At 39.9% G+C, this 25,439-nt stretch overlaps 2 protein-coding genes across 6 annotated transcripts in view; one reads left to right on the top strand and one right to left on the bottom strand.

Moving 5' to 3' along the window:
* Nucleotides 1-17,358, bottom strand: part of ppfia4 (PTPRF interacting protein alpha 4) — a 61,687-nt gene extending 44,329 nt beyond the window's left edge. The window contains exons 1-2 of one of the 5 annotated variants that reach the window (XM_015036718.1): nucleotides 17,292-17,358; nucleotides 16,258-16,558 (exon numbers count right to left, since the gene is read on the bottom strand). In XM_015036718.1, the coding sequence (XP_014892204.1) occupies nucleotides 16,258-16,515 (258 nt within the window). In that variant the 5' untranslated portion in view covers nucleotides 16,516-16,558; nucleotides 17,292-17,358. The other 4 variants (XM_015036717.1, XM_015036716.1, XM_015036719.1 and 1 more) reach the window with 4 other exon arrangements.
* A 2,089-nt stretch (nucleotides 17,359-19,447) lies between these two features.
* tmem183a (transmembrane protein 183A) lies at nucleotides 19,448-25,254 on the top strand. The gene is made up of 8 exons (XM_015036715.1): nucleotides 19,448-19,685; nucleotides 19,893-19,982; nucleotides 20,070-20,237; nucleotides 20,330-20,489; nucleotides 22,068-22,248; nucleotides 22,565-22,645; nucleotides 22,776-22,928; nucleotides 24,156-25,254. Exons 1-8 carry the CDS (start codon nucleotides 19,622-19,624, stop codon nucleotides 24,339-24,341), a joined length of 1,083 nt encoding a protein of 360 aa, XP_014892201.1. The 5' UTR covers nucleotides 19,448-19,621; the 3' UTR covers nucleotides 24,342-25,254.
* The last annotated feature ends 185 nt before the right edge of the window (nucleotides 25,255-25,439 follow it).

Below are 25,439 nucleotides of genomic sequence, written 5' to 3'. Positions count from 1 at the left end.
GTGTGTGTGTGTGTGTGTGTGTGTGTGTGTGTGTGTGTGTGTGTGTGTGTGTGTGTGTGTGTGGGTGTGTGTGTGTGTGTGTGTGTGTGTGTGTGTGTGTGTGTGTGTGTGCATCCGTGCGTGTGTGTGAACCATGCTACAACATACTCATCAATCTGGCAGCAAAACCAAAGTCAGTCTGGACCAATTAAAGCACATATCTGTGGGTACGAAGGAGCATGTAAGTGTGTTTGTGTGTGTGTGTGTGTGTGTGTGTGTGTGTGTGTGTGTGTGTGTGTGTGTCTGTCTGTTGGAGCCTGTGTTCCCTCCAGGGTCCCCTTCTTCCCCCATAACCCAGAACACACAAGATGACAGAGATAAAGAAGGGGGGGAAAAAAGGAAACACGTTGCCATTCATTGGCCGACACAAGAGGCTCAGTGAGTTTAGATAGGCCTGGAGAGAGGAAACACAGATTCAGATATAGAAGACAAATGAACACGCCACAACAACAAAAAAGAAGTGGCTGAAACTGGAGAAAGAGAGGTTGGAGGATGAAAACAGAATTTGGGGTTAGGCACAGATGTCTTCTTATAAAATGATCTTCTTATAACTTATATTAGGGCATTTTTCTATATCTTAGTCTTTCTTCAGTACCTTATTTTCTATTTCAGGCTAAGAAATCCCAAATTAAACCCATTATTATGAATATCTGTGATGTGGTCTAGAGCTACACAGCGCTAAGTGGAGACAACGACCTTCTGCTCATGCCGCTGCTTCCTCTTCACCGTTGCTTCTAGTTTTTGTGATGTACTTATTAACAGACTTAGACCATAACTCAGGGGCTGTAGTTTATTAAGATGCTATGACTCAGCCTTCAAGCTATCTTGTTCACTTAAAGCTTTACACGTGCCCATTTTATCTGCTTCCCACTCATCAACTTCTAGAACAGAACGTTCCCTTCCTGTCTATAATATATCGCGAGTGCCGTAAGACGACATTATAACTGCAGCAGTAATATTTTTTACTTCACCTGGCTGACAGACAGTGGTCGTAAAGCTAAAGCTCATCAGATTAACTCTAAATACATTAAAACCTGAAATCAAACTGTCATCCCTAAAACACTTACATGTTAGTCGATGGGTGAATGAGGACAAAGTTGTCCTCGTGGACATTTAATGGGTTAATTAAAAGTTGCAGCCATTCCTCACTTAAAAGTTTTTCTTTAATCTATTTCAAAACCTCTGCACGCTACATTATATTCTCTGAAATTTGTATCGTGCCTTTTCACATGACAACCAAAAACCTTCGAGGCATTAGCATTTTACGTGATTGAAAACACAAAATAGAGGCACGTAGTTTTTCAGATTTCTACTTTCAACACTTGGGTTATTCTTCAAGAAATGCCAGATTTGCAGGGTGAACAGCTCGTAGTCAGCAGTTCCCGTCCTCTTTTCAACCCTTAATTTGTCGATTTAGCTCACTTTTAATTCCTCAGTTTTATCATAATTAATTACTTGCTTGTTTACTGGGTAAGCATTATTTTTTGATTATTTTGTTGTTTGCGTATCTAGAGGTTAAATGTCCGTCTTTTGTGCTCTATGAATGACTGATTGATGGACAGGGCCTCCGGTGTTACCGCCTGTTCCTCAGATTAAAGTTGTCCTTGCACAGGCCTGTCAGTTCAGATGGACAGCCGTGTTTCGGTGGGTTTACAGTTGTGTCCTGCTCTTTCCTTTTTCTAATAATTGACTGAACAGTGCTCTGTGAGTTTTATGCTTCTCCACTTGGTCTTCATAATTGTGCTTCTTCACCAGTGGTCTCTAACAAATGTCTGAGGCGTTCACAGAGCATCTCGATTTATATTGAGATTAGAGCGCACACAGATATACTATTCTAGTTTGAGAACCTCTGGAGACAACTGGTTTGGTTTAGAGGCATCAGAGTAAGCAAGAGCTTTGAGAAAACTCATTCCACTTTACATTTATGGACAACTTCATGCTGGTCTATCACATAAAACCCCCTTAAGTACACCAGCGTTTGTGGTCATAATGTGAGACAATAAGGAAAAGTCCAACGGGAGTGAGAACATTAGCAAGACCCTTCATATGCTGCTTTTTAAACATCTGGCAAGTGCTTCAGACGCTACTGGAGTGTGTTTGATCGATTCATGTCTGATTGTGTAAGAGGAACAGGATGAGTGAAAGTAAGTCTGCATAAATGAAAAGGTCACTGAAGTGTGAAAACGAGGGCAAGACGAGATGTTGCAGGGCAGAGCGAGGCAGCTAAGTGTGAATGATGTTCATCTTGCATTGGGCAAACCACGTCACAGCCCCCATTATTATAATGAAGAACCACGATGCTTACTGACCTTCATCATCAATGGACACACACAAACACACAGAGAGGCTACTGTGAATATGTGAAGACTCATAGAACTGATTAGGTCAGTTCAGTGAACAGCCATCACTGCTAAAAGGACAGATGGAAACAGACCAAATATTTTCTTTTTTTTACAAGATATGACTGGTAAAAAAAAAACCGGGCAATTAAACCATCACTCCGGTTCGTCCAACAAAAGTAAATTTAAATCGAAAAACCAGACAGACACATTCCACGAAGAGTTTCCGTGTCTTTGTAACTTCCCCGTATCTGTGCCCTCATCTTGTGGAGTCAGAGCCAAGCTGTACGCACAAGGACCTGGCTGCTCGATCTAAAGCATTACAGGACGATAGCTAACTAATAGACCTCTCAGCACACTCGCTCACGGCCATCACTACCGATAAGGCGTGGAGCGAGGCGCTTGAAAGACAGGGAAATAATGAAACCGAGAAAGCAGAAACAACAGTGGGAGAACGATCCTTTGAAGACAGATGAGATCACGCTTTTTCATGTATTGAGTCATTGGGATATATCGAGTCTTCGTAGTTCTCAAAGAGAAACGCGCACAGACCGCACACAAATTAAACTCAATGTGACAAAACCTCGGTGAATCGGGAGCAGGAGTTTGTATTTGAGCGTCTGAGTGGATGAAAGTCAGCCCCAAGTGTCTGCTCCAGCCCACATATCTGTGAATGGAGCTGGAAGCAAATGAATAACAGACTGCAGCTGAGAACCGAGGCATGTTGTGGGTGGTGCTGAATAAATAGGTCTCGATTTAATGCAGAGACAAGATGATCTAAGAACCTCGGTGGATGCACAGGCACATGAAATCTCTCGTCCTCCTCTTCACTAAGTACTTGGTGAACTGCCACTCTTTGAATCAGGCCTGGAATATAATAAGGTCAGTGAACGTCACCGTGCGTGCTTTGGCATCTGATTGCATGGCTAACTTCTAACTCACAGCAGGCTCATGCAATTTCCTTGAGATAAATCCGACTCTGCAGGTACCGTGTGAGTTTATTTGCCCACCTATCTGTGACTGTGCGTGATTGTGATGTATCATCCTAGTTAGAAATGTACAATACCAGGAGGTGCTGACTCGGTGTGGGCCATTTATCACTTTGACCATTTTATATAGCTTTAGTTTACCGAGGCTAATAAGTGAGCAACATTCAAAGGAATTATATTAAAGTCATAGCTGTTTATTATACAGTACTCTACAAGGGTTTTAGGTTGGTGTGGGAAAAAAAAAAAAAAAGATCCAGAGTAACAACGTTTTTAAAAAATGCTGCATTTATAACAAGTTGATAATAGTTACAGTACACTTAGGTAGGGCTACCTAAATTACTCCAAGAGCAAATGCTTTGTGAATCCAGAGATTCACAAAACATCAGCAAAACATCCAAACAGCAAAAAAATCCAAACTCTGCATGACTCAAAAATAAGAAAACTACTGGGCAAAAATAACACCCACAGTGGAGTTTCAAGGCCAAAACCCATGCTGAAAAAAAAAAAGAAAATAGAAACACACAAAAGATATCTTAATGTTCCACTAAAGCCTTTTGGGAAATTATTCTTTATGCTGATGACACAAAGATGAAGCTTTTTGAAATGTGTGTCCATTACACGCAGTGTAAAACCAACAAACCATCTGAGACAAAGCACCAACAGTGAAAGATTGGGTGATGGTCTTGGGTTGCATTGTTTTGTTTATTTTTTTTTTTTGCTTCCAAATAGTGATTTAGTGATTTGATTTATGAAGATAGATCTTCTGGTCATTTACATTACATTCAAATTTACAATAAACTGGCAAGCAAAATAGAATAAACTTTGAAAACTCGAAAGATCTAATACGAGCTAATTAATTCAAAGAGTGCTCAGCTAATACATATTTTTCACTCTCATCTTGCATATTGGGATGGTATTATATCTTTGGATTAATCTCAAGTTGATTTGCATGGTTTCAGAACTTGCAAAGAACAATATCTTGTTTGATTCTGTTTGGACATACAAAACAGACGTGTTAAGAGACCATAATGCCACATAATAAAAAAATGTAAAAACTCAAAGATGGTTCCATTCTGGTTGGCAAGGAAAGAAATAGAAAGAAGAAGAAGAAGAAAAAAAAACACTGACTCACAAGTATTTAAAATACCTTTAAAATACCTTTATTTAAAAGGTATTTTAAATAAACAACAAAACGTTGTTTATTTAGGTCTATATTTAGTAATGAGAGTGATACAATAGTGACTCAGAAGGAGCAGAGCTATTTAGAGCCGTCTTTGTGCTTCCAGGCAGAGATTCCCATTTATTCATCGACGTAAGGTCCAGATTACAGAACAGTGTTGCCAACTGACCCACTGGAAAACCACATCAAACGCACTGAAAGAAGTGTTTTTATGTCTGGTTATCATTAATGCTACTCATCGTATTTTAGAAAAAAGACATGGGCGCCAAAACGGTACAATATCAAGATTTTCAAAAACCAAAGAAAATTTAGGCATCATTCTAATTTCATTCTAATTTTCTCAATACTGCACTGTTTTTCTTTTTTTAAAAGGTTAATCCATTATTTTATTTAGTGTGCCCTTATAAATGGAGATAAAAAACCACTTGCCATCTAAATAAATAAACTTGATTTTGATGCCTCTGCTCAATCAAAGTCAGTCATTTCATGTGTCTGTATTAATCCAAAGCTATCGGATCAATTCTCTCTGTCAGCTTTTAGGAGCCTTTTTGCACTGAACCAGATTTATGGAGAGAAGTGATCCTTTACACATTACTTATCATTAAATTGTGTAATATTTTCTTAACATGTAACATTACACTCCATGTCTATTGATCCTTATTCTGATCCTTGTTTAGCGCAGCTGATTAATTGAATATAAGAGACTATGCCCCCTTAACCCTCCATTCCTGGTATCAAACACCTCTCAAAGTACCTCTTAATGGTTGCTACTGATTATTTCTGTCTCAAGGTCATATTTTTGATAGCTTATGAGTAAATAAGAGGTCATTACATTAAGCTATGGTTTATTAAAGTGTGTATAAAATTACCTGAGTGCATAAGAAAAATGGGAGGTGCAAAAAGTCCTCTATGTGCTACACGGTGCTAGTCTGTCATATAACATTTCAACAAATAAATTTACATTTTTGGTTCCCCCATGACACAATGTGGAAAAGGTATAAATAGAAAGAGAAGTCGTAAACGACGACATCGATTTTCGGCCCTGTTTTAGAGTTGTAGTCTGCCTGTAGTTTTAGCGATGGTAAGGGAGGAAGGGGACAAAGCCGTTCAGTTTGTGTTGGCCATACCTCCAAATATTAAATTAACATTACCAGCTGCCTTGTTCAGCTCAGCCCAGCTCAGCTCTCTTTGCAGTGAGCGATAGCTGTTTAAGGCACAGACAAATTCCGGTAAGCTTTTACTGTGTCAAATGGGTGTGTTATATACCCATGGACAAACATTAGCAACTGGGTAAAATTTAAAACTTCAACACCATCCACGCCTCCAGGAGAGCCCAGACCCTCTGGACGAAGCAAATATTGTAGGACAAGCCGCTGGTTTTTACCAGGCTACATTTAAAAAAAAAATCATACTAGAGTAAATAACACATTAATTACCACACAACCCATCTTAATGCTTCCTGTTTATCACACATAAAACGTGACTGAAATAAGAAAAAAAAAAGTTACCTAATTCAGTTTATAGCGTGTTTATTTGAAATGCACACGCACATCTATCCCACCGCTGTGTCCTTCCCTTAAATCCTGCATTTCCCTTGCAGAGGCATGCTCTGTGCAGTTTCAGCATGTGTGTGTGCGCGCGTGTTATTGGCAGTCAGCAGTGGGGGGTTTGTGCTCTGTTGTGAGACACTGACAAGCTCTATTTCATGGAGCAGAGGAAGCATTTTGAAGTTCTTTAAATCCCTTTAAGGGTCCAGCCGGGGACTTAGCTTGAGACGCTTCTGCCTCTGCTTCTGCTTAAATCTCTCTCTGGGAAAAAAATTTGATCTATAGAGTCACCCCTCCACCCCCCCTCCAACCTCTTTGTCTATAGGAGAGTGTGCGTATTATGGGTTTTGGGTCTCAGCTGATGGATTCAGTTATAGACAGTACAACCTTCACTTTTAAGATAGCCTGTTTGTTTTTTTCTGACAAAGATGTAATCTATACCCCGGGTTTAACCTGCTAACTCCAGCCCCTCGACCCTGCCCCTCTCCACCCCCCCCTCGGATGCCTTATCTTTCATTCTGTGAGAGTTGCAGCAGCGAAAGCGAACTGACAGAGTTCCAATTGTGTGGTTGTTAGACACGGCAGGGCCGCTGTGGGCTTAACTGCTGGCTGGAAAACTTCATCTCACATCACCCCGTTTCCATTCCTCCTCCTTGTCTTTCTCATTCTGTCCTTCTCTGGCCCCTTCCTTCATCCCTCTCGCCTTTGCCTTTGGTGGTCCTGCAGCTCCAATCACTCTGCTCTTATTACAAGAGGAGATACACACACACACACACACACACACACACACACACACACACACACACACACACACACACACACACACACACACACACACATAGATAGAGTGGCTTTTTGTTCTTCCCATTACCAAAGCATGTCCTTCGCTTCCGGGGACCGTCGGGTATGCTTGATTCAGTTTTTATTCTGACTTATTTTCCCTTTGCTAAAACTCTCTCCATAATCTATGTCTGTCTCGATTTCTCACCTTTCCTCTTCCTTTCCCTCCGTCTCTCCCGTGCAGCCGCAGGGACAAATTGGCACCCGGCTGAGCTAAATGTGCATAGTGCTGAGAGCCAGATGGTCCTGGCAGAGGGATGGAGGGAGCAAAGGACGGATGCTACTGAGAGGGGGAGCATCTAATTCATGGTGTAACACAGCGGCATAGGGGAACTAGCTTTGGACAACGATAATCTAGCAGCGCGCAGGGGTCAAAAACTGTGTGCAGACTCTGGTAAAGCTTCGGCAAAGAGGGCGATTCAGTACAGGGACCACATAACGGACTCAGGATAACGGCGTGAAGATTGGATGAAACTTTCCAAAATGTCAAGATGAAGGAGTGTCATGGAGAGGATAAGGCAGAGAGATGTCGGTTAGTCAGCTGTTATGAGGGAGATTGTTAGTTAGACTTGCAGCTTATTCTAGTTGTACATCTCCTACCATCAAGTTATGTGGGACTGTGCAAATGAAAGTGTGGAAGTTTCTGACCATTCTTCCAAAAACATGCCGTTTGAAGTGGTCAGCTCTTGCTGTGGCATTTTTTCCGGTTAAGCTAAAATAATTGCCATGATGGGAGGATGTAACAGAACTGCCTAATGTTGACTCTGTTCGATAGGTTAGTGCAAGAAAATACTGACTTAGTTTTGAGTTTTTCAGTACCTAGCATCTGGTTACCTGCGGTTCAGTATACAAAGACTCAACAATTCACAGATTTTTCTGTAGAACGTGTCTCCAGGTTACTCTGTGAAAAGCTGCTATTCACAGTTTTTTTTTGTTTGTCAAGCATACCTAAAATATTCAACAAAAAAATGGAGCTTGGGAAACTGAAATGCTTACGCAGAGTTGACATGTTGGTGGTTGGCATTTGTAAAACAGCCAATCCAGGAGCTGCATTCATTTTCCTTGGCACTGATTGGCTCTGCCTCCGAGAGTGGAAATAAGGAAGACTGTAGAGATTAGCTTCTGTGATAACGCTGAGATGGTTCCTACTGTGCTTATTAATGCATTTTAAGGTATAGTTTGTGAGCAAACCAATAAAATAGTCAGTTAAGCATTTTTAAAGAGTGTGTCAAGTATTAGTGGGGGTCCATTATATGTGCAGTGTAATAGCCTGTCTTTCATCTTAATCTGATTTAAATTTTGTTGAACTTAGAGAAACTTGAAACAGCATTTGGAGGAGATTGTATTTATTTTTAGGGTTTAACAGTTCTTAAAAACAAGCTTTGCCTCTGGATGAAATACAGTCTATAAATATTTTATTGCCTAAAATTTAGCCAGTGACGATTTAAATAATTGACAACTTTGCTTTTCTCATTCACCCTAAGATGGGTGAATGAGAAAATGGGCATAGAGTCATGAATGACTGCACACATTCATGACTTGTGTCATTTTAGCTGGCAACATCCATAATATATACCTGCAAACTCAAAAAAACAAAACAAAACAATACAAAAAAACACTCTCAACAGTCCAGATTTGATGGCCCATGCTAATCTGGCTGGCACAGGAGCCGAAACCTTTTCACGCTTACTTTCAGTTCACAACCATATATAGGACAGAAAACAATATATTATATAGTGTTGTAGTTTGCGCTTAAGGAAAAGGGATTGGAGTTACCACTAGTACCACTACATCAGACATATCCTACCTCTTACCTTAAGCACTGGCTATTCAATATACAGATGGCAGCTGTATATTGGAAAGTTATTTCCCCGTATATACTGCTGTCGTTTGATTGCTCTGCTCTACATTTTGGGAAATTAATATCTTCACCGTATCAGAAGAATATGAAAAACAGAAAGACTTTTGCGTGTTCAGTAGAACCACCACCTCTGTTTGTTTCGGTGTCAGTCCCTGTGTTACTTTCTCTCTCTCTCCCTCTCTCTCTCTCTCCCCGACAGAGGAGAGCTTCCTGGTGACGTTCAGCTGCTCACTTCATGCTCCAATTTCCTTCAACCTTAGCTCCACTATTTGGCACTTACATAACAAACAGCATAAGATCTGAGCTTCAGTAACAGACCAATGAGACATAGTAATTTCACATCTGCCAGTGCCCCCTCCTCCCCTCACCTCAATATCCTCCTATCAGGGCACACAAAGCTGTTTCCGCCATCCATGCATAAGCAACACTAGCTGTAGGCCATACACACTTGCATATATTACAAACACGCACACAGGACGGGATGGAGACATTTGGGAAAAGAAAAAAAAAAAAAAGAGTCTTTAAAGATCCCAGGTTGGTGAGCTGATTAGAGCCATTCACAGTTTTTTTATGAGGAAACCAAACTGTGAAAAAAAGAATAAATCCCACTTTGAGTTGTACAATTAATCTGACTTGAATTAAATGTATTGTTTGAAATGTATAATAATTTGATCTCAGGCAGCATTTCTTAGAACTGGTAGCCTTCACATTTTCAGCAAACTAAAAAGAATTGGTGTGTTTAATTATCATAGCAGCTGATAATTACTTTGAGTTCATTTCACTGCTTGGTAAATGTTTACTCTTGAAAAGTTATAATATGTTGCAATATGCTTTCCCACCTCTAAATACTGCACTAAGAGACCTTGCTGCTTCTTCCTTGGTATTTTACCATATATTATCTTTGACACACACACACACACACACACACACACACACACTTTCTCTTGCACTATAACAGCATGCACAACACACCTTTAGTACAGTAACTATGGTGGCTAAGTGCCAAAGCTGCAAGGCTCCTTCCTGTCGGCCTAGATAAAGTAGTGTAAAATCTCCTGGCATATCTTAGCTGACCCAAATATTAGCACAGGGATAGAGGTTTTAAGTTCATGTATTTATTCATCGCGACGAGCACAAATTATCTTCTGTGATCTATTTCCCCCCCTTTCTTGAACTTGCTCTACATCCAAACCGCTCTGACATGTCTGATCTGAACGACAGCCGTTCTGACAGCATATTTAATGGTTGACATAAGTGTTTTTACATTTTCTTGCATAAAAATCTGCTATTAAACAGCAGAATACGAAGTGCAGAAATAACACAGGCAAAAATCTGAGACTGAAACCCACAGGAAGGCAATTATTAATCGCGCTATGTGTTTGAGTCGGATTTAATGTGTAATGTTTAACACGCACTTAAAACGAGTGCGTGTCCTAATGACTGGGCCAAACAAGTGGGTCAGTAGCGGGCTTCTAAGACTCGAAGACAGTAGATAATTCATCTGCTTGAATCTGGAGCAGGGCAGCGTTTAAAGCATGCAGAATGCTCCCTTCTGGAACCAAAAATGCCCATCAGTGAGTTCATCTCTCACTGATGAACTCACTGACGGGCAGTGAGTTCATCAGCTGAAATTTCAGCTGAAAAGTCTGTAAGACTGCCGGATAAAAAAAACAACAATTTTGCAACGCGGTGCTGGCCGTCCTCAACATCGGTCGGGTTAACTATAACTCTACAAAATAACCCTTCTGAGTTTCACTAAGTGAAATTAATTTACACCGTGCAACTCGGGGAAGATGTTCAAAGCTGTGCAAATCTTACTTTGTGTTTGCTTCTAATTCTAAAATTAGATACAAAGACAGATTTGCTCCAAAAATTGCCTTAGCCATACTTTGGATGTAATTCCTTCTCATTTCAACGTCCTTTATGTCGACATTATCAGCACCTACTGGTGGGGCATTTGTGTCACAGCAGTTTTGAATGGACAGCCTCACAGAGTGCAGAAACACATTACGTTTCCTCAAAAGCTCTAGAAGATGGCCTAAAACAAACAATTACAATTACAATATATACATATGTCGTAAATAATTACAGACAAGGTAAAAGATAAAATTCAGTAACAGAAGAGGATTTCAGAATTTGATTCAAGGCTTGAGCTTCTATTGAGACTCAGGTTAGATTTGGTTTTAAAGAAAATGAAGAGTATTTCGGACTCCTCTCTTTTTGAGACAGTGTTCTGTGGTCATCCTGTCGGTGCCACTCTGTTGTGCGCTGGCCAAACGACAACCACAGCAGCGGCACGTTACAACCACAGAGTGGGGGAAGTATTACTGGACTCCTGGGTCAGTGAGAAGTGAAATGAGCTGAGGGAGAGTGATCGACAGACAGAAAGACACCACCAACGTACGAAAAATAGGGAACTAATAATAGAGTGCCAGATGAAGAGGCTTGTAAATCGATTTGACCTGCTGCTAAAGGGAGATTTCACCAAGCTTTTGGCTGGCAGCACCTGAGGGAAAACGAGGGTGGGAACTTTTGCACGTACAGTAACCTCAGAGGCATACACTCTTGTAAACAAAAACCGTCTGACAGTTTAAGAGTCCGTACAAGGGTACACAGAAGGCAACAACCATTTAAAAACTACCCTTGACATGGGTAAACAACAAAACATGTGGAACCTACGTACATGTGAGCATGTAGGTGTTTGTCGGTGTGGAGACAGAGAGGGTGGAAGTGAAACAGAGACGATTGTTTTGGAAGGGCACTGAGGTGTGTATCTTTATCTCAGCTCGCGTGCAGCGGCAAAAATAGCTAGTGTTGTGTCTGACTGGAACAGGTGTCTAAACACACACATACACACGCACACACTATTGTACGCTACACTGACGTCTTCCAAAACAATTTACTCTTATAAGGGGACTACAAGCAATAACAACTGATGTGGCAACTAGTTAATTATAAATACATTTTAAATAAGTTAAGTTTTCTTTGGAGTAAAATAACTCAACTTGCATTTATTTTTATATCTATTCATATCTTTACACTTCTTTGCATATTCTTTAAAATCATGTTACAATTTATTTATTTTTTTGCCTTCTTTAAAACACTTAAATAAGCTTTGTGGAACCAGCGACGGCAGAAGAACCGTGACCTGCTTTTGTTTGGGGCACACGATGCTCGTCCACTCTCCGTCCTGTTAGCGGCACGCTCCCATGTGCACACGCTGCTGCTTTGCAGCACATTTCCTCTGACAGCGTCGGAACAGTTTGCTTCACACACAAAACGAACAATGTGCCCGAGCGTGTGCGAAGCCAGAATCCAAACGTAAGCTTGAGACGCGCGTGTGCGGGCGCTCGCGCGTTCTTATAGCTTCATTTGTCTACGGCAAGCCTGTCTCCTAGAGCTGCAGTAGGAGCATTATGTTCAGTAATGGGCTGACGTGTTAATCTGAAACTCTTATTCTCTGCAGCTAATGAACATATTCAGTCTTGCCTATGTGAATATGTTGCATGTGTGCGTGGGTGATGAAATGTCTGCGGTGTGCCATTCTTATCACGCTGCTGAAGCAAACACAAGCCTATGCGCCGATGCAAGTTGCGATGGAGTTTTATGTAGTTTTGAAGTGAAATGACACTCAAAAAAATAAAAAATAAAATAAAATCCCTGAATTTAGAGCCACTCGTCCTGTTTGTTTGTACGAGTTTGAGTTTGCATCTTTTTAAGGAGACACATGGACTTGACAGTTCTGGGTCAGACTAGTCCCACTGAGTCGAGAAACCTACAGAGGACCAAACACACAAACACACGTTCACACATTATTCATAGGGTGGAAATAAAACATCTGATTGGTAAAAGGGAACAAAGTAGCTCTTAGATCAGGGTTTACTACTACACTAAAATGTGTGCAGGAGTGAGCACCTAAGAGGCCTGAAAAGGCATAAAGCTCACATATGCAGCCACTGCTTACTCAAGGGCAACATAACAGTGGAGACTGGAGCAAAACCAAAACCTGTGATATTATGTTGACCTGAGGACATAAATACACAAGTAGCGCCCATGTGGAGAGAAGTTAGCCTAATTTCCACTGACAGAATAGGATACAGGGGGTCAGGAGCCCCACCAGCGAGCTCTAATATATTCATCACACCTGAACTTGAGAGATCAGCTACAGTATGTGTTTTTTCCACACTTCCCACTCATCATTATAAACTGCACCTTGCTCTTTGCGCAGTAATGCATCGAAAACAGGCAATCCTCATTCCTCAGCCGAGCAGTTAAACTGAGAGGAAATCAATTCCAACAGAGATTTTTCTCATTTTTCTCCATCACTTTACCCCCCCCTCACTCCCTGTCCGTCCGTGGCAACATCTCTTGGTTCGGTGTGTGAGGGGATTGACCGCTCTAAAGCTTAGCATGCAGGAATGCATAAGGCTGCATAGAGTTTGAAGAGCTGAAGCAAGAGCATTGATATGTTTCCTTTATTTGACCAGGTTGCAGAGATCACAGATCTCTTACAAAAGAGAGACTCAGCCAAGATGCATATACAGCCATAAATATTGTTTCACCTGGACACCCAAGAACTAAAAGAATGTTGCATTTTTAATACAAACACTTTAATGCAGGGCTTTAGCTAGCAGAGCCTTATCTTCTAGGAAAGCTGTCCACAAACTGGGAGAGTGCGATTACCGGAAGTTTTGACCCTCAACGATATATAGGACGTGAAACTGACAGTAAATCCTTCTTCATGTGTCTTTGGTAGTTTTATGTGTCTTCTGTCTGATTGGAGACGTTTGTGGACTTCTTTCTGAGGTTGGACAGTGACTTTCAGAATGAGAATGGCCCAATATGCACAAAAAAATTAGCATTTAACAGTCAATATGTCTTGATGTTTAATTTGTTTTACACCTGCAGCATTGGTAGTTATCGGAAACACTAGGTTAAAGAATTCTGAAAGAGCGCCTCAGTGCTCCTGGCAAGGACTTATTAAGATAACACAATGGAGGAACTTACAGAAAAACAAAAGTAGAAACACTTGTACCATTGAACCAGTGACATCAGTGACATCAGTGACATCAGTGACATCAACCTCTTCCCATTGAAGGACAAGTAAGGCAACACTGCTATCTGTGATATAAACACTATTTAATGTACTTAGACAAGAAGTGATATTCATGTATACTACCATAGTCAAAATGTTAATTCTGCCAGTTTCATATTTACATGAAAATCAAAGCAAATATTTCTTCAATAGCAAACTCCTAATAAGAACTTTAGCTCTTTTAAAAAAAAGTTATGAATTTCCTACTTAAAAGAAAATGCATAATGAGCTAATAGTCTTACATATAAGTATCACCAACTCTTTTTGTTGACCTCATTATTCTCTTAGCTCATTCTGCCCTCGCTTTTCTTGAAGTTGCAAAAAATATACATTTTGTTTTGCAGGGGTAAGTGCAGAGCAATAAATTACACAGTCAGAAAAAGGCTAAACTTGGACTGCACTGTCCAAGGTTATTTCTTCATAAGGAAAACAAAAACAGGCCAGGAGTCGTATGGACTTGCAAAAGGTCTGCAGCAGAAACATCTATCTGAATTGCCTGTGTTATACATAATTTGCAAACCGTCCAACAAAGAGAATTAACAGTATCCAAATCTTTAGTCAAATCAAAGCGTTGATTTGACTAAAGATTTTATCAACAGCATGTGAGAGTGAATTTTGTAGCTAAGTAGTCTTTCACTTATTCCCTGAACATGTACAGATCAATCATAACGTCCATGTAGGTCTATGACTGCATAACTAATACGTGTATTATTGCAGCAATAAAAAAAAACAAACAAACAAAAAAAAAACACATGGGATTAGAAGACGACCATGACAGCTCACATCAAAAGCTACACATGCACACAAATGCACACAGATGTGTGTGGAAGCAAGCAGCCCAGGGCCATGTGCTCTAACAAGCAGCCATGTTTCCTCCACAAGAGGCAGCAGTCAGCTTCTCAGTCAGCAAGGTTTTTCTCCCTGCTCTGTCTTTTTCTCGCACACAGACGAATACTCGGCACGCTGTGACATCATGCATCACATTTAGACCAGAGGGTCGGAGGGTAACGCAGCTTTATGTGCCGAGGATTCGTTGGCGTCATGCACGGTGATTGCAGCAGCACAAAAGACTGCACATGTGAAACCTAACCAGATTTTACAACCAGCTCATCTCACTCCAGTTGCACGCAGGTCAGCACGTACAGAAGTTAGGTCGCTTGCACTAAGGTAATTACAAGTGGGCTTTGCCCTCGTCTGCAGGGATCCCAACAAGTGGCTCGGCCCTTTACAAATGAAAGCCACAATCTTAGAGCTGAACAATATGCAGAATTGCAATTGCACATGGGTCAGTATGAATGCTCCCAGTATGATGGCCTTCCTGATGTGAGTGGACGTGCATAGACATGTCCACAATCCACTATTTCACAGTATCACAGCTTTAAAAAAAAAAATGCAAAGCTAAAATATTTCACCAGATTTCACTGGTTGCTTTGCAAGAAAGCACAGCAATCATATCAATGCTGTTAAAGTAGCATTACTTTGATTTGCACAGTTAAAATGTTATATCATTTATTTCATACTTTATTTTAGTACCAATACCTTAAGTAAAAAATTTTAAAACAAACACTTTCCAAATTTAGCAGTTATTTTGAAACACTGTTTTAAAGAAGATTTAACCTTTTTTTGTTAAATGAGTACAACAAGCTGATATTAGCTGGTTAATTAGCCGGGCCATCTGCTGGGTTGGACATCCTACATTCAACTGTCTTAGCCTGCTAATTGTAGTTTGATAACACAGTTACTTTAAGAAGAGTAGGGTGGTCCTCCTTGAGTTGCCGTGTCAGGATTGTTCATGGTTTTCACAAATAGAAATCTTTCCAACAGCTAACTATGACCATTTCTGAAATGGGTACATGTATGATTTCCATAGTTATTAGCACGTCACGTCACAATTTCAACAGACTGCCCAGATGCAGTTTCTAGCTAGCTTTCATATCTTAGGCGCCATGCAGGTGTAGGTTTGATACAGAGCAAGTCTGGGCTAAAAGTGACACCCATAGGGGTCCATTTTATCTTACTGAACTTGAACTGATTTTCTAAATATTTAGTTTGAAGCAACTGTATAGGTTGGAGCTACGCATTCGGTTTGTAAACTAAAAATATTTATCTTGCTAATTAAAACATTTCGTTTGAAACTAAATGTCTTATTTCCTCTAAGAATCATATTCACACCATATTCAACGGTGAAAATATGACTTTGAAAAATGAACCCCCATTTCTTTTCTCTTATGACAGGCTAAATAGCCCAAATTATTATTATTATTATTTTTGTCAGTTTTTGTCTGTGTAACTTAACAAACGGCGCCCCATAGCCACAGGCTATAAATGAGTGATGCTTTTTGAAAGAAAGCCACCCCACTTGCTCACCTGAGGCAGCGCGGCATTGATCTGCCGCTGGAGCATGTCCCTCTCGTGTAGCGCCCCTTGGAGCTTAGCTTGAGACTGGATGAGGGTCTCTTGTGTCTCCCTGAGGGACTCCAGCAGCTTGTCTCTCTCGTCCAACATGTTGACCATCAGCTGCTCGAAGTTGGCCTCCTGGTCCGAGCCATTCGGGACGCTGCCGGTGCCTCTCGGAGGACCAGCAGAGTCTCCTTCGCTGATGGTCGGCATCACTTCGCACATCATCTTCCCTTTTCTGTGGTCTGGCTGGCGTTATGGGACGCTGTCGCTACAACAGGATTAAGAAAGGGGGACGTGGTGGTTAACGGACCTGAGGTCCAGTCTCGAAATAAATGATAAGAGCGGGCCTAATAACGTCGCGCAGCCACACAGCCAAACCGATCCAAGATGCGCACACGAGCCCCGCTAAGCTGCATTTCTCATGCATCGAATACGCGTTTCCAGGGTCTCTATGGCCATACCTTATCAGTGCGATTGGGATGAGGAGATGATGGTTGACCTTTTATCCATATTAACCGGCGTTTTTCCCACCCCGTGAGCAGATCCGCCCTGCCGGGCGCGCCATGCACTCACATGTAGAGTCCCCGGCGTGAAATGATTGACAGCTCAGAGGCAGACGGGTAGGTCTAAATGGGTGGTGCTCGAAAAAAGACGGATATCACCGCACATGCACTCAGAAAAACACAAAATATCCAGGAGGATATCCTTGTTCCTAGCGATGGCGAGAGCGACTCTTTTCTGCATTAGCCTTCTCCGTTTCCATCCCTGCACACAGCCACCGGACCGACGCTCAATCCTCCTCCCACTTACACACACACACACACACACACACACACACACACGCGCACACACACAGTGCCCCTGCACGTACACACACACACAAGGGAATCTGCTGCAACTGTCACTACAGCCTGTATGAATGAGTCCCCACTACGAGCACACACACTGACTATGCACGTCCACAATCCACTCACATCAGGAAGACCGAGCACAGTCCTGACCTGACAGCTCCTGGGACATGATCCCTCATCTATCCAGTGGTTTCAGGTTGACCAAGCAGTAGCTACAAGCAGATACACATATGGGGTGCACAGCGCACCCTGCAGGATCTTGAATGAATCAGGGTTGGAAGCATAACATTTCGACCACTATTTATTGTGACATTTGTTAGTGGGTGGAATATATTCCATACCAAGTTGAACATATTTTTNAAAAAGAACCAGCTCGCCTCTCACGTCTTGGAGTGATGACTATGTGGCGCAGGGAAGAGGCAGATATCATTACTAAGTGACTGAATAAAAAAAATAATAAAATGCAAAATTACAAAATTGTAGGCATCAAAGAGAAGGATACAGCACAGGACAAACCCAGTCAGGGAGACGAACTGAGTCAAGTCAAGTTTATTTGTGTAGCACATTTATGTAACATATTTTCATAGCACAAAACAACTCAAAGTGCTTCACTAAAAGCACAACACAGTCACCAATTATTATACAAGCAACAAACATAACTTTTATGGCAGAAACATAAAAGAAGGAACTGGAAAATAACTGAAGGAAGCAACACCTACAGTAGAGGGGGAAACCCTCTCAGGGTGCCTGTGGCCCATCCCTCGCTTTGCCCACCAGCTTACCGCTAACCTAGCATAATTGCTGATGGCAGGGCTAGGAAAGAGAAATTGCTTTGCCTAATTTTTTAATTTACTTTAAAAAAAGAAGAGAAGAATGAACTACCATCTATTGACTATAAAAAAACAAAAAGTGAATTCAAAACTAACACCCAAAATCCAAAGAATCGTGACACAAAATGACAAATAGCTCAAAAGTGATGAAACCCAAACCAAAATGTCACATTCTCAGTGTTCATAATGACTCAGATTAGTGTAATTTGGAAAGGTACAAACTGTAGTGACTAAAAGAATGTTTCAGGCATCCCCAAACCCTTTTTTTTTTTTTTTGTATACATTAGGCCTACAAAGGTCAGTATAAATATAAAGTGCTGCAAAGCACAGTGGTAAACTGATGAAAGTGGCTTGTCTGATCCCACAGACAAGCCACTGTAGCTTACATTGCAAAAAGGAAGACATCAGGATAAACAGTATGTTGCAAAATGGGCTCTGTGTATACTCTTTAATTAAAACAGTATTCTCTGATGGCTGTAGTTGAATATCTGCTATTCCAACAGGTCTGAATTTATCCCTACCTTGAATAACACCATACCACTGGAGTATAAAGGGGTAAAAAATTAATAAAGAATGGTCACGAAGCAAAACTTATTTTTAGTACCCATTTTTAGGCCAAATCATGGGATCTTGGATCTAGAGAATTTTATCCAAGCTTTTATACGTAAATTTCATGTGACAGGCAGCACTCATGTAATTTTTTTATTGCTGCATTGCCATCAGTGGATTCCATCTAAAACTTGCCCTCGTCTTTCCTCTTCCCTCCATGATAAATTCAGCTCAGTTCTTTTAACAATTACTTCAAAGATTGCAGTAACCATAGCAATGCAATGTTGCTGTAGTTACTGTTAAGGTCGATAAAAATAGCATCTATTGACTGTTGTCAGCAATCAACATTTTGTCTCCAGTTATATTGATTATTTCAAGCACTGTCATATTGGGAGCATCTAAAAAATTATTATAATTTTTGATGTTTTTGTCACATAAACATCAGGGTACTTTGGTGTAGATTACTGGGCTTTTATCCCATAGACCAGGGGTGTCAAACTCATTTTCATTGCGGGCCATGTCAAGATCATGAATATATTAATAAAAATAACTAACTAAAATATATAGCTTTCTCTGCATTAACTTCATCTACTTCATCTAATTAAGAGGTGGAAGGATTTGTTGACAGGACAACTCTGAATGCTTTTGTCCATTAGCATACTTGGAAAAGTGGAGAGAGAAACCATTGTTGAAATTAATGAATTAGTTTAGGAGTCAAATTTAAAGCTGAACTAACAATACATCGATGGTGAAAAGGGCCAAACTTTATTCTGTTTGTATGAAGAGGCTTGCTCTAGAGGATTTAAAAGATATCTGGGAGTGGCTTACAATGTCTTAGCCATAAACTCTTTCACATAATCCCAGAAGATGGCAGTATCACTACTGAACAGATGTCAGGTCGAAGTAAGAGAAGAAGAAGCGCGAGCAGCCTTCACTCTCGCGGTTTTAGTTTGTGACGTCATTCCATGATGGCTGAAGACCCTGGCGGAACAATTTTTCATTTTCCTGACATTTTTCTGTCTTTCTCTTTATCTCGGCTTGCCATAGAGCCATGGCAGGACTCACAGCCCCGTTAGTCGCTTTTATATCACTGGTATCGACATGCCCAAGAAAGGGAACCGAAAACGGCTGAAATTTAAGGCCGGAGACGTTTGCTCCGAATCAGGTAGCATAGCTAGGAGGAGGCTAGCCTTTAATCTGTGACACAGCCCTGGAGTTTGAACAGTTCCTCAGGGCTATAAAGTCACCTTCAACTTAGTAAAACGTGGACGGACAAGAATTTAAGCTTGTCCGTCAGTTTAGTCACATTGACATGTAATTATCTAAGTGCATTGTTTGTTTTATTTACCAGAGTTTCTGCCTGCTCTTTCAGTCACTGTTGCTGATTTTGCTAATGCTGACCCAGCCGTTGTGAAGTCGGGTAGAGTAAAGAAAGCTGTCGCAAATGCAATTGAAAAAGAAGGTAAAAACTGTCTGAAGAGAACAACTGCCGTGTCCGAAATGGAAACGAGACTAAAATGTTTAATTCTGTGAATCGCGTATGTTTCAGTAAAATTGCTGTGTGGATTGGAAGCCTCTCAGGGGGCGGTGGAGGAAGTCCTCTCGTCTGCATCGAGCGTCAGGGCAGACGCTGTGGGCAGCAGTGATGACCCCGAGGACGATGAAGGGGAAAGTGAAACTAAAGTGGCCCGCAAGAAGAAAACCAAGAGAAAGAAAGGTGCGGTTTCACTGTTTTGTTTGAGTTAGTTCATGGTGAAAGTGGTCACTTATTTCAAGTTTTTTCGGTGTTTTCCTGTCTTGTCTTCCCAGAGAGCAGTGAGAGCAGTGATGGGGAGGATTATCCAGTAGATATTTGGTTGATGCTTTCCTCCTACATTCGACCTGAGGATGTGTGCAGATTTTCTTTGATCTGCAGGAATGCATGGACGGTCACTTGCACTGCAGCTTTTTGGACCAGACTCTACAGAAGGTGACTGGTGTGGGGTTTCTAGGAAATTTGGAAAAGAATGAGTTTTAATAGCAGCACATCAAGAAGAAATTTACAGATTGTAAACACAAAAATCTCATCTTTTTCAGGTTAATAAATGCTCCGTATGATTATGCATTAGTAAAATGTTTTTAAATAGAATGACTGCAACAATAAAATTTGAAACTTGATGGTAAAATATTTTTCAAATTGTGGGAACAAATAGAAGCATAGGATTAATTTAATAAAAATAAAAGTAACCTATTAATATTCTGACCATATTTTTGCAACAATCTTTTAAAAGATTTCAATTTTTTTTTGTAAAGCAGCAGACAATATGACACTTGCTATAAGTGTTAAAATCCATTGTGAAGTACTTTTAATTCAATTGTTGGAAACCAGGTTGTAAACAGGGATATAACAGGGATGTTATATGTTCGTGTACAGACGTGTTTAATTTTTATTATGCTGGTGATTTTTTTCACCTGAATTGGCTGAGTAGTTTGTCATGGTTAGACTCGTTTTTAGTAGACTTCAAACTGAATCTTGAAACATAACTTTTCAATGTAAGGTGTGTCTTAAAATCAAAATATGTGGCACGAATAATGTCTCTCGCAAATACTGAAAGTAAAGTTTCAGTTTCTCTGTTGGCCATATCTTTTAACTACTTCTGAACAGAGGAGTTATGGGGCTGAAAATGAAACAGAAATGTTTGCTTATGGTTTTGTTGAAGTAAAACTATAATTGATTTAAATTCACTAAACAAGTTTCTGTCTTTTAAGACAGATTTGGCACATACATCTGGATCATTGTCTCACTTTATGTGATGCCTTTAAACAATTTAGTTAAAAAAATGTTACTTTGATGTTTTCCCAGCTCTTGTATTGTTCTCCAAGATGCATTAGTATGCACGATGTGACTAAGCTCAGAATGCAGCTTTTAAGACAGCATCATATTCAGAATAAGAACTAAATCTTGTTTCTGTATTATATTGTATTAAAACATAACTAAGTTATACAGTTTAGTAGCAGCACTTAACTTTCTGAACTCATCTTAAAAAGGCCAACGTTTGAAAATATTTTGGAGCTGTTTTAATCTAATTGATTTGATTTAATCAGTGCTGATTAAATTTTGAGATTTCACATTAAAGGGTCGGCGGTGGTCTGGTGTCCTGTGTGTGTATAGATGTGCCCTTTCTTTGAAATGCCTGAATCACTCAGCTGAATAATCTTCTCAGCTTTAAGTTCTACAAAATCCTTCCAGTTTTTGTTTTCTCATTTTAATTCAGGTGTGTCTAAGCATGAAAACACTCAGGATTCTGGCTCTCAATGGCGGGAACTGCCCATCTTTGTGTTTTAGCTTCACACAGTAGAGAGCTGTAGCTGAACTGCAACAAGTGGAGCCACCTGCTGGGTCTTTTTGATCATTTTCCTCATGTTAGACTCTGTTCAAAACAGTAGAACAATAAAAAAAAAAATTGGCAAAAATTAACCTGTCACTTAATTATTGTTAGTTTTGAGATTAACTTAAATATATATTTTTCTAAAACCTTCCCATTTGCTGTTTGTTTTTTTCTTAAAGGCACTACAGGGTTGAAGTTGATCTGCCGTTTCGCCTCCAGCCTGACTCCATAGATAGAATGCGCTGTCTACGGGCTTGTGTGATTCGCTCCCTATTCCATTTGTACGAGCCCTTTAGCTTGCGCATTTCAAAAAGCCCTGCACTGCCAGAATCCACGCCCACAACGCTGCTCAACTCAAAGGTATGTTAACATTTAACGTATTTTCATGTGACTTTCTTGCTCTGTGTAAAAGTATTGACAAAGATGAATTTCAAAAACATCTGTGTGTGAAATACCTGTTGTGTGTAGAGCAAATTGAATCTGATTTGTTTGTGGTTTGAACTCCACTGTGATGGAACATGAGTTGCAACGTAAAGGCTTAAAATGCAAGGCAGATTTTGTTACTTTTATGATTTTTTCCTACAAGAAGAATAAGATTAAGATGAAAACTGTTTTGTCAGCTGACATTTGACCTTATGAATATGTGCTTTTAAATGCCTGCTCTCTGTTGTTTCAGTGTTTACTCTTCTGGGTCAAAAAGGTGTCTGGGACTCGACCAGAAGCATTGTGGGAGTTCAACTTCAAATTTAAAAAGCAGGTAGCAGGATGTCTGTTTTTAAATTAAACTCTCTTTTTTTTTGTTTTGTTCAACTTATTAGTTTTTTCTTGTGGTGTCCCCTGCTGTGACATCTGTCTGAGGCCTTCTATGTTCATCTCCATCCATGCAGGAACACTTTAAGAATGGTTGTGCCAAGTCTTTGCATCTGCCCAAACAATATGAAGAAGTTCACATGAATCCAGACTCTGACTGCTGTGTGCTTCAGGTCACCACGCTTAACTACATCTTCATCCCTGTAGTCATGGGCCTCACACTTACCCTGGCAAGTAGCTTTTATTTCTGGGCACATACATTGTGCTTTATCACAAATATGTGCTACCCTGATGGCTTAAATGATAGTTAATATTGATGTCCTCACAGTTCAATATTTTTATTTTTTTTATTTTTTTTTTCATTTTCAGACTTATGGATTCATCCCACATTGTTAATTATAATATTTCAAGCCTTTCTTCGTTATAAAATTCTGATGATTTTGGCGTACAGATGGTGAAACCCCAAATTCCAGTTTTATATATTACAATACATAAAATCTATGTTCAATAAAGCATTTTTTTAAACTCTGAGTGTATAATGACCTATACAGAATCATGGGGCATAATGTTGACTCACCTTTCTATGACTATGCTTGGATGCAGCACTCTTTGAACAACAAGCTGTTTTAACAGTGACCTTTTGTGGCTCACCATTCTTGTAAAGTTACTGTCTTCTGGACATCTGTCCAGTCAGCAGTCTTCCCCCATGACGGTGTAGCCTCCTGACCCAGACTGAGAAACCATTTAGAGAAACCTTTACTGGTGTTTTGGGTTAATTAGCTCATTAGGATGTGACACCACGAGTTTCCAGTGTTTCAGTTTCACAATGTTTGATTTTTCTGAGAGACACAGTTTTTGCTTTTCATTTATCTGTAAGCTATAGTTGTCAGTATTACAAGAAATAAAGGCTTGAAATATCTCACTCTGTGAAATTAATAAATTAGTTTCAACTTTCTAAAATGAATCACAAAAAAATATCAAACTTTTTTTATGATATACCTTTTAGATGTGCCGGTATGTGCTGTAAAACATGATAGTCATGGACACATTGTGTTGGGGGAAACTCTAATTTGTTAAATTACATAACCTCCAAGTAAAGGCTTACAAACCATTGGCAATAATGTGAAAACTGGGTTTGTGACTGAACAAGAAAAGATAGTATATCAACAGGATTTCAATGATTTCATAAAAGTAGTGAGACGGCAAAATGAAACAATCTTAGCAGTATCAGAATTTGGGGAGCGGTTGTTTCAAATTGCAACAGTTTCACTGATTAAACTAATTCAATATGTTATCCATCCTGATAACATTGATAGGCTCTCTGTGCAGTCTGAACAACAAATGTTTCTGAGCTGCAGATTGTAATATTTTATCATTTTCAAAAATGGACATTAACCCACCAGTTTTTCCCCTCAAACCAACTAACCTAACCTAAACGGAGGTTCTCGTTTTAACAGTTCACGATCAACGTGAGCACGGACATGCGTCACCACCGTGTCCGTCTGGTGTTCCAGGACTCGCCTCTGCAGCGGGGAAAGAAGAGAGGGGATCAAGGCGGGACGCAGGTGGTCTTAGATCCCGTGCACAGCGTGAAGCTCATGGACTGGTGGCATCCACTGTACCCTTCATTACCCTACATATAAGATTGTTGGAACCTACCACAGCAAATCAGGAGGCCTGCTGTTTATCCTACAATGACCATAAAACGGAAAACCAAATCACAATCAATGAGACATTTTGGTTATTATACATTTAAAAAGGAAGCACTGACTTGATGAAATTATGTGAACATTTCAGCTGCAGCCACATGGCTAAGAGAGAGATTTATTTGGTTGAATCGATTGGTGTTGACCATTATGCAAACAAACGGTTATCATCTGGAAAATGACTATTTTCCAGATGATTCCTTTAAGATGAAATATTAGGTCAACAGGGCAGTATTTAGTACTATTATTTCAGCAGTTGGTTCATTCTTGTTTCTCATATTACACTTATTTGGCAGATTTTCTCATAGATTGATACATTTTATCAAGGGAGTTTCATTCCTTTCAGTCAGTTTCTGGTTTATCTCTTCTGGGAGACACATATGACTTTTCATCTCTTGTTTTACAAGAAAGGGGCAATATATATAATTTACTTTAGACATTATCGTCTGATTCAACAGGTTTTTCTTTTTAGCAGTTTATTTGGTGAATGCTTACTTATTTTCTTGCTCTTGACCAAACTGTGCCATTTACTGCCACAGGCAGTGGTGTTCTGCATTTGGGTAGAATGTTGTAGTTGGATCAATTATGCTTAATGATGGGGACAGTAGTTCTATTTTCATTGGTTTGACCATTTCTAAGAGTTTTGATATTTGATTTGCAGTCAAATATTTCTTTGAATCAACATGTCGTGTGGTATTAAAATTCTTGTTAAATGTTTTATCAATTATGAAAGGACAACTGGATGTTTAGGTTAGTTGTATATAAAATGGTGGTTTAGCTTTATCAAATGAAAGTGACTTTGATAATACACATGTTGGACTTCAATAAAACTACTACTCATTCAAGTTTCTTCAGTCTTATTTCTTAAATGAAAATGAACTATAAAGGAATAGCCACTGATGGATAACAACAATGCTATTTATCCTGTCAAAAATGTGTTTTTAATGATGGGTGGGAGGTAATTTAACTTGAACCACATATTGCAACTTTAAGGAAAAGATTGGTCTCTCTTTTTAGTACAATAAAATGTTTATA

The sequence above is a fragment of the Poecilia latipinna genome, unplaced genomic scaffold (genome assembly GCF_001443285.1).
Source record: "Poecilia latipinna isolate Pla-1442-1.1 unplaced genomic scaffold, P_latipinna-1.0 Scaffold377, whole genome shotgun sequence".
In the NCBI taxonomy this organism is placed as follows: Eukaryota; Metazoa; Chordata; class Actinopteri; order Cyprinodontiformes; family Poeciliidae; genus Poecilia; species Poecilia latipinna.
This window is presented reverse-complemented; position numbering and strand designations above follow the sequence as displayed.

Coding starts and splice junctions, on each gene's coding strand:
- tmem183a (XM_015036715.1), top strand. CDS start 19,622: ATGCCCAAGAAAGGGAACCGAAAACGGCTGAAATTTAAGGCCGGAGAC. Junction 19,983..20,069: donor AAATGCAATTGAAAAAGAAG/GTAAAAACTGTC, acceptor CGTATGTTTCAG/TAAAATTGCTGTGTGGATTG. Junction 20,238..20,329: donor GAAAACCAAGAGAAAGAAAG/GTGCGGTTTCAC, acceptor TTGTCTTCCCAG/AGAGCAGTGAGAGCAGTGAT.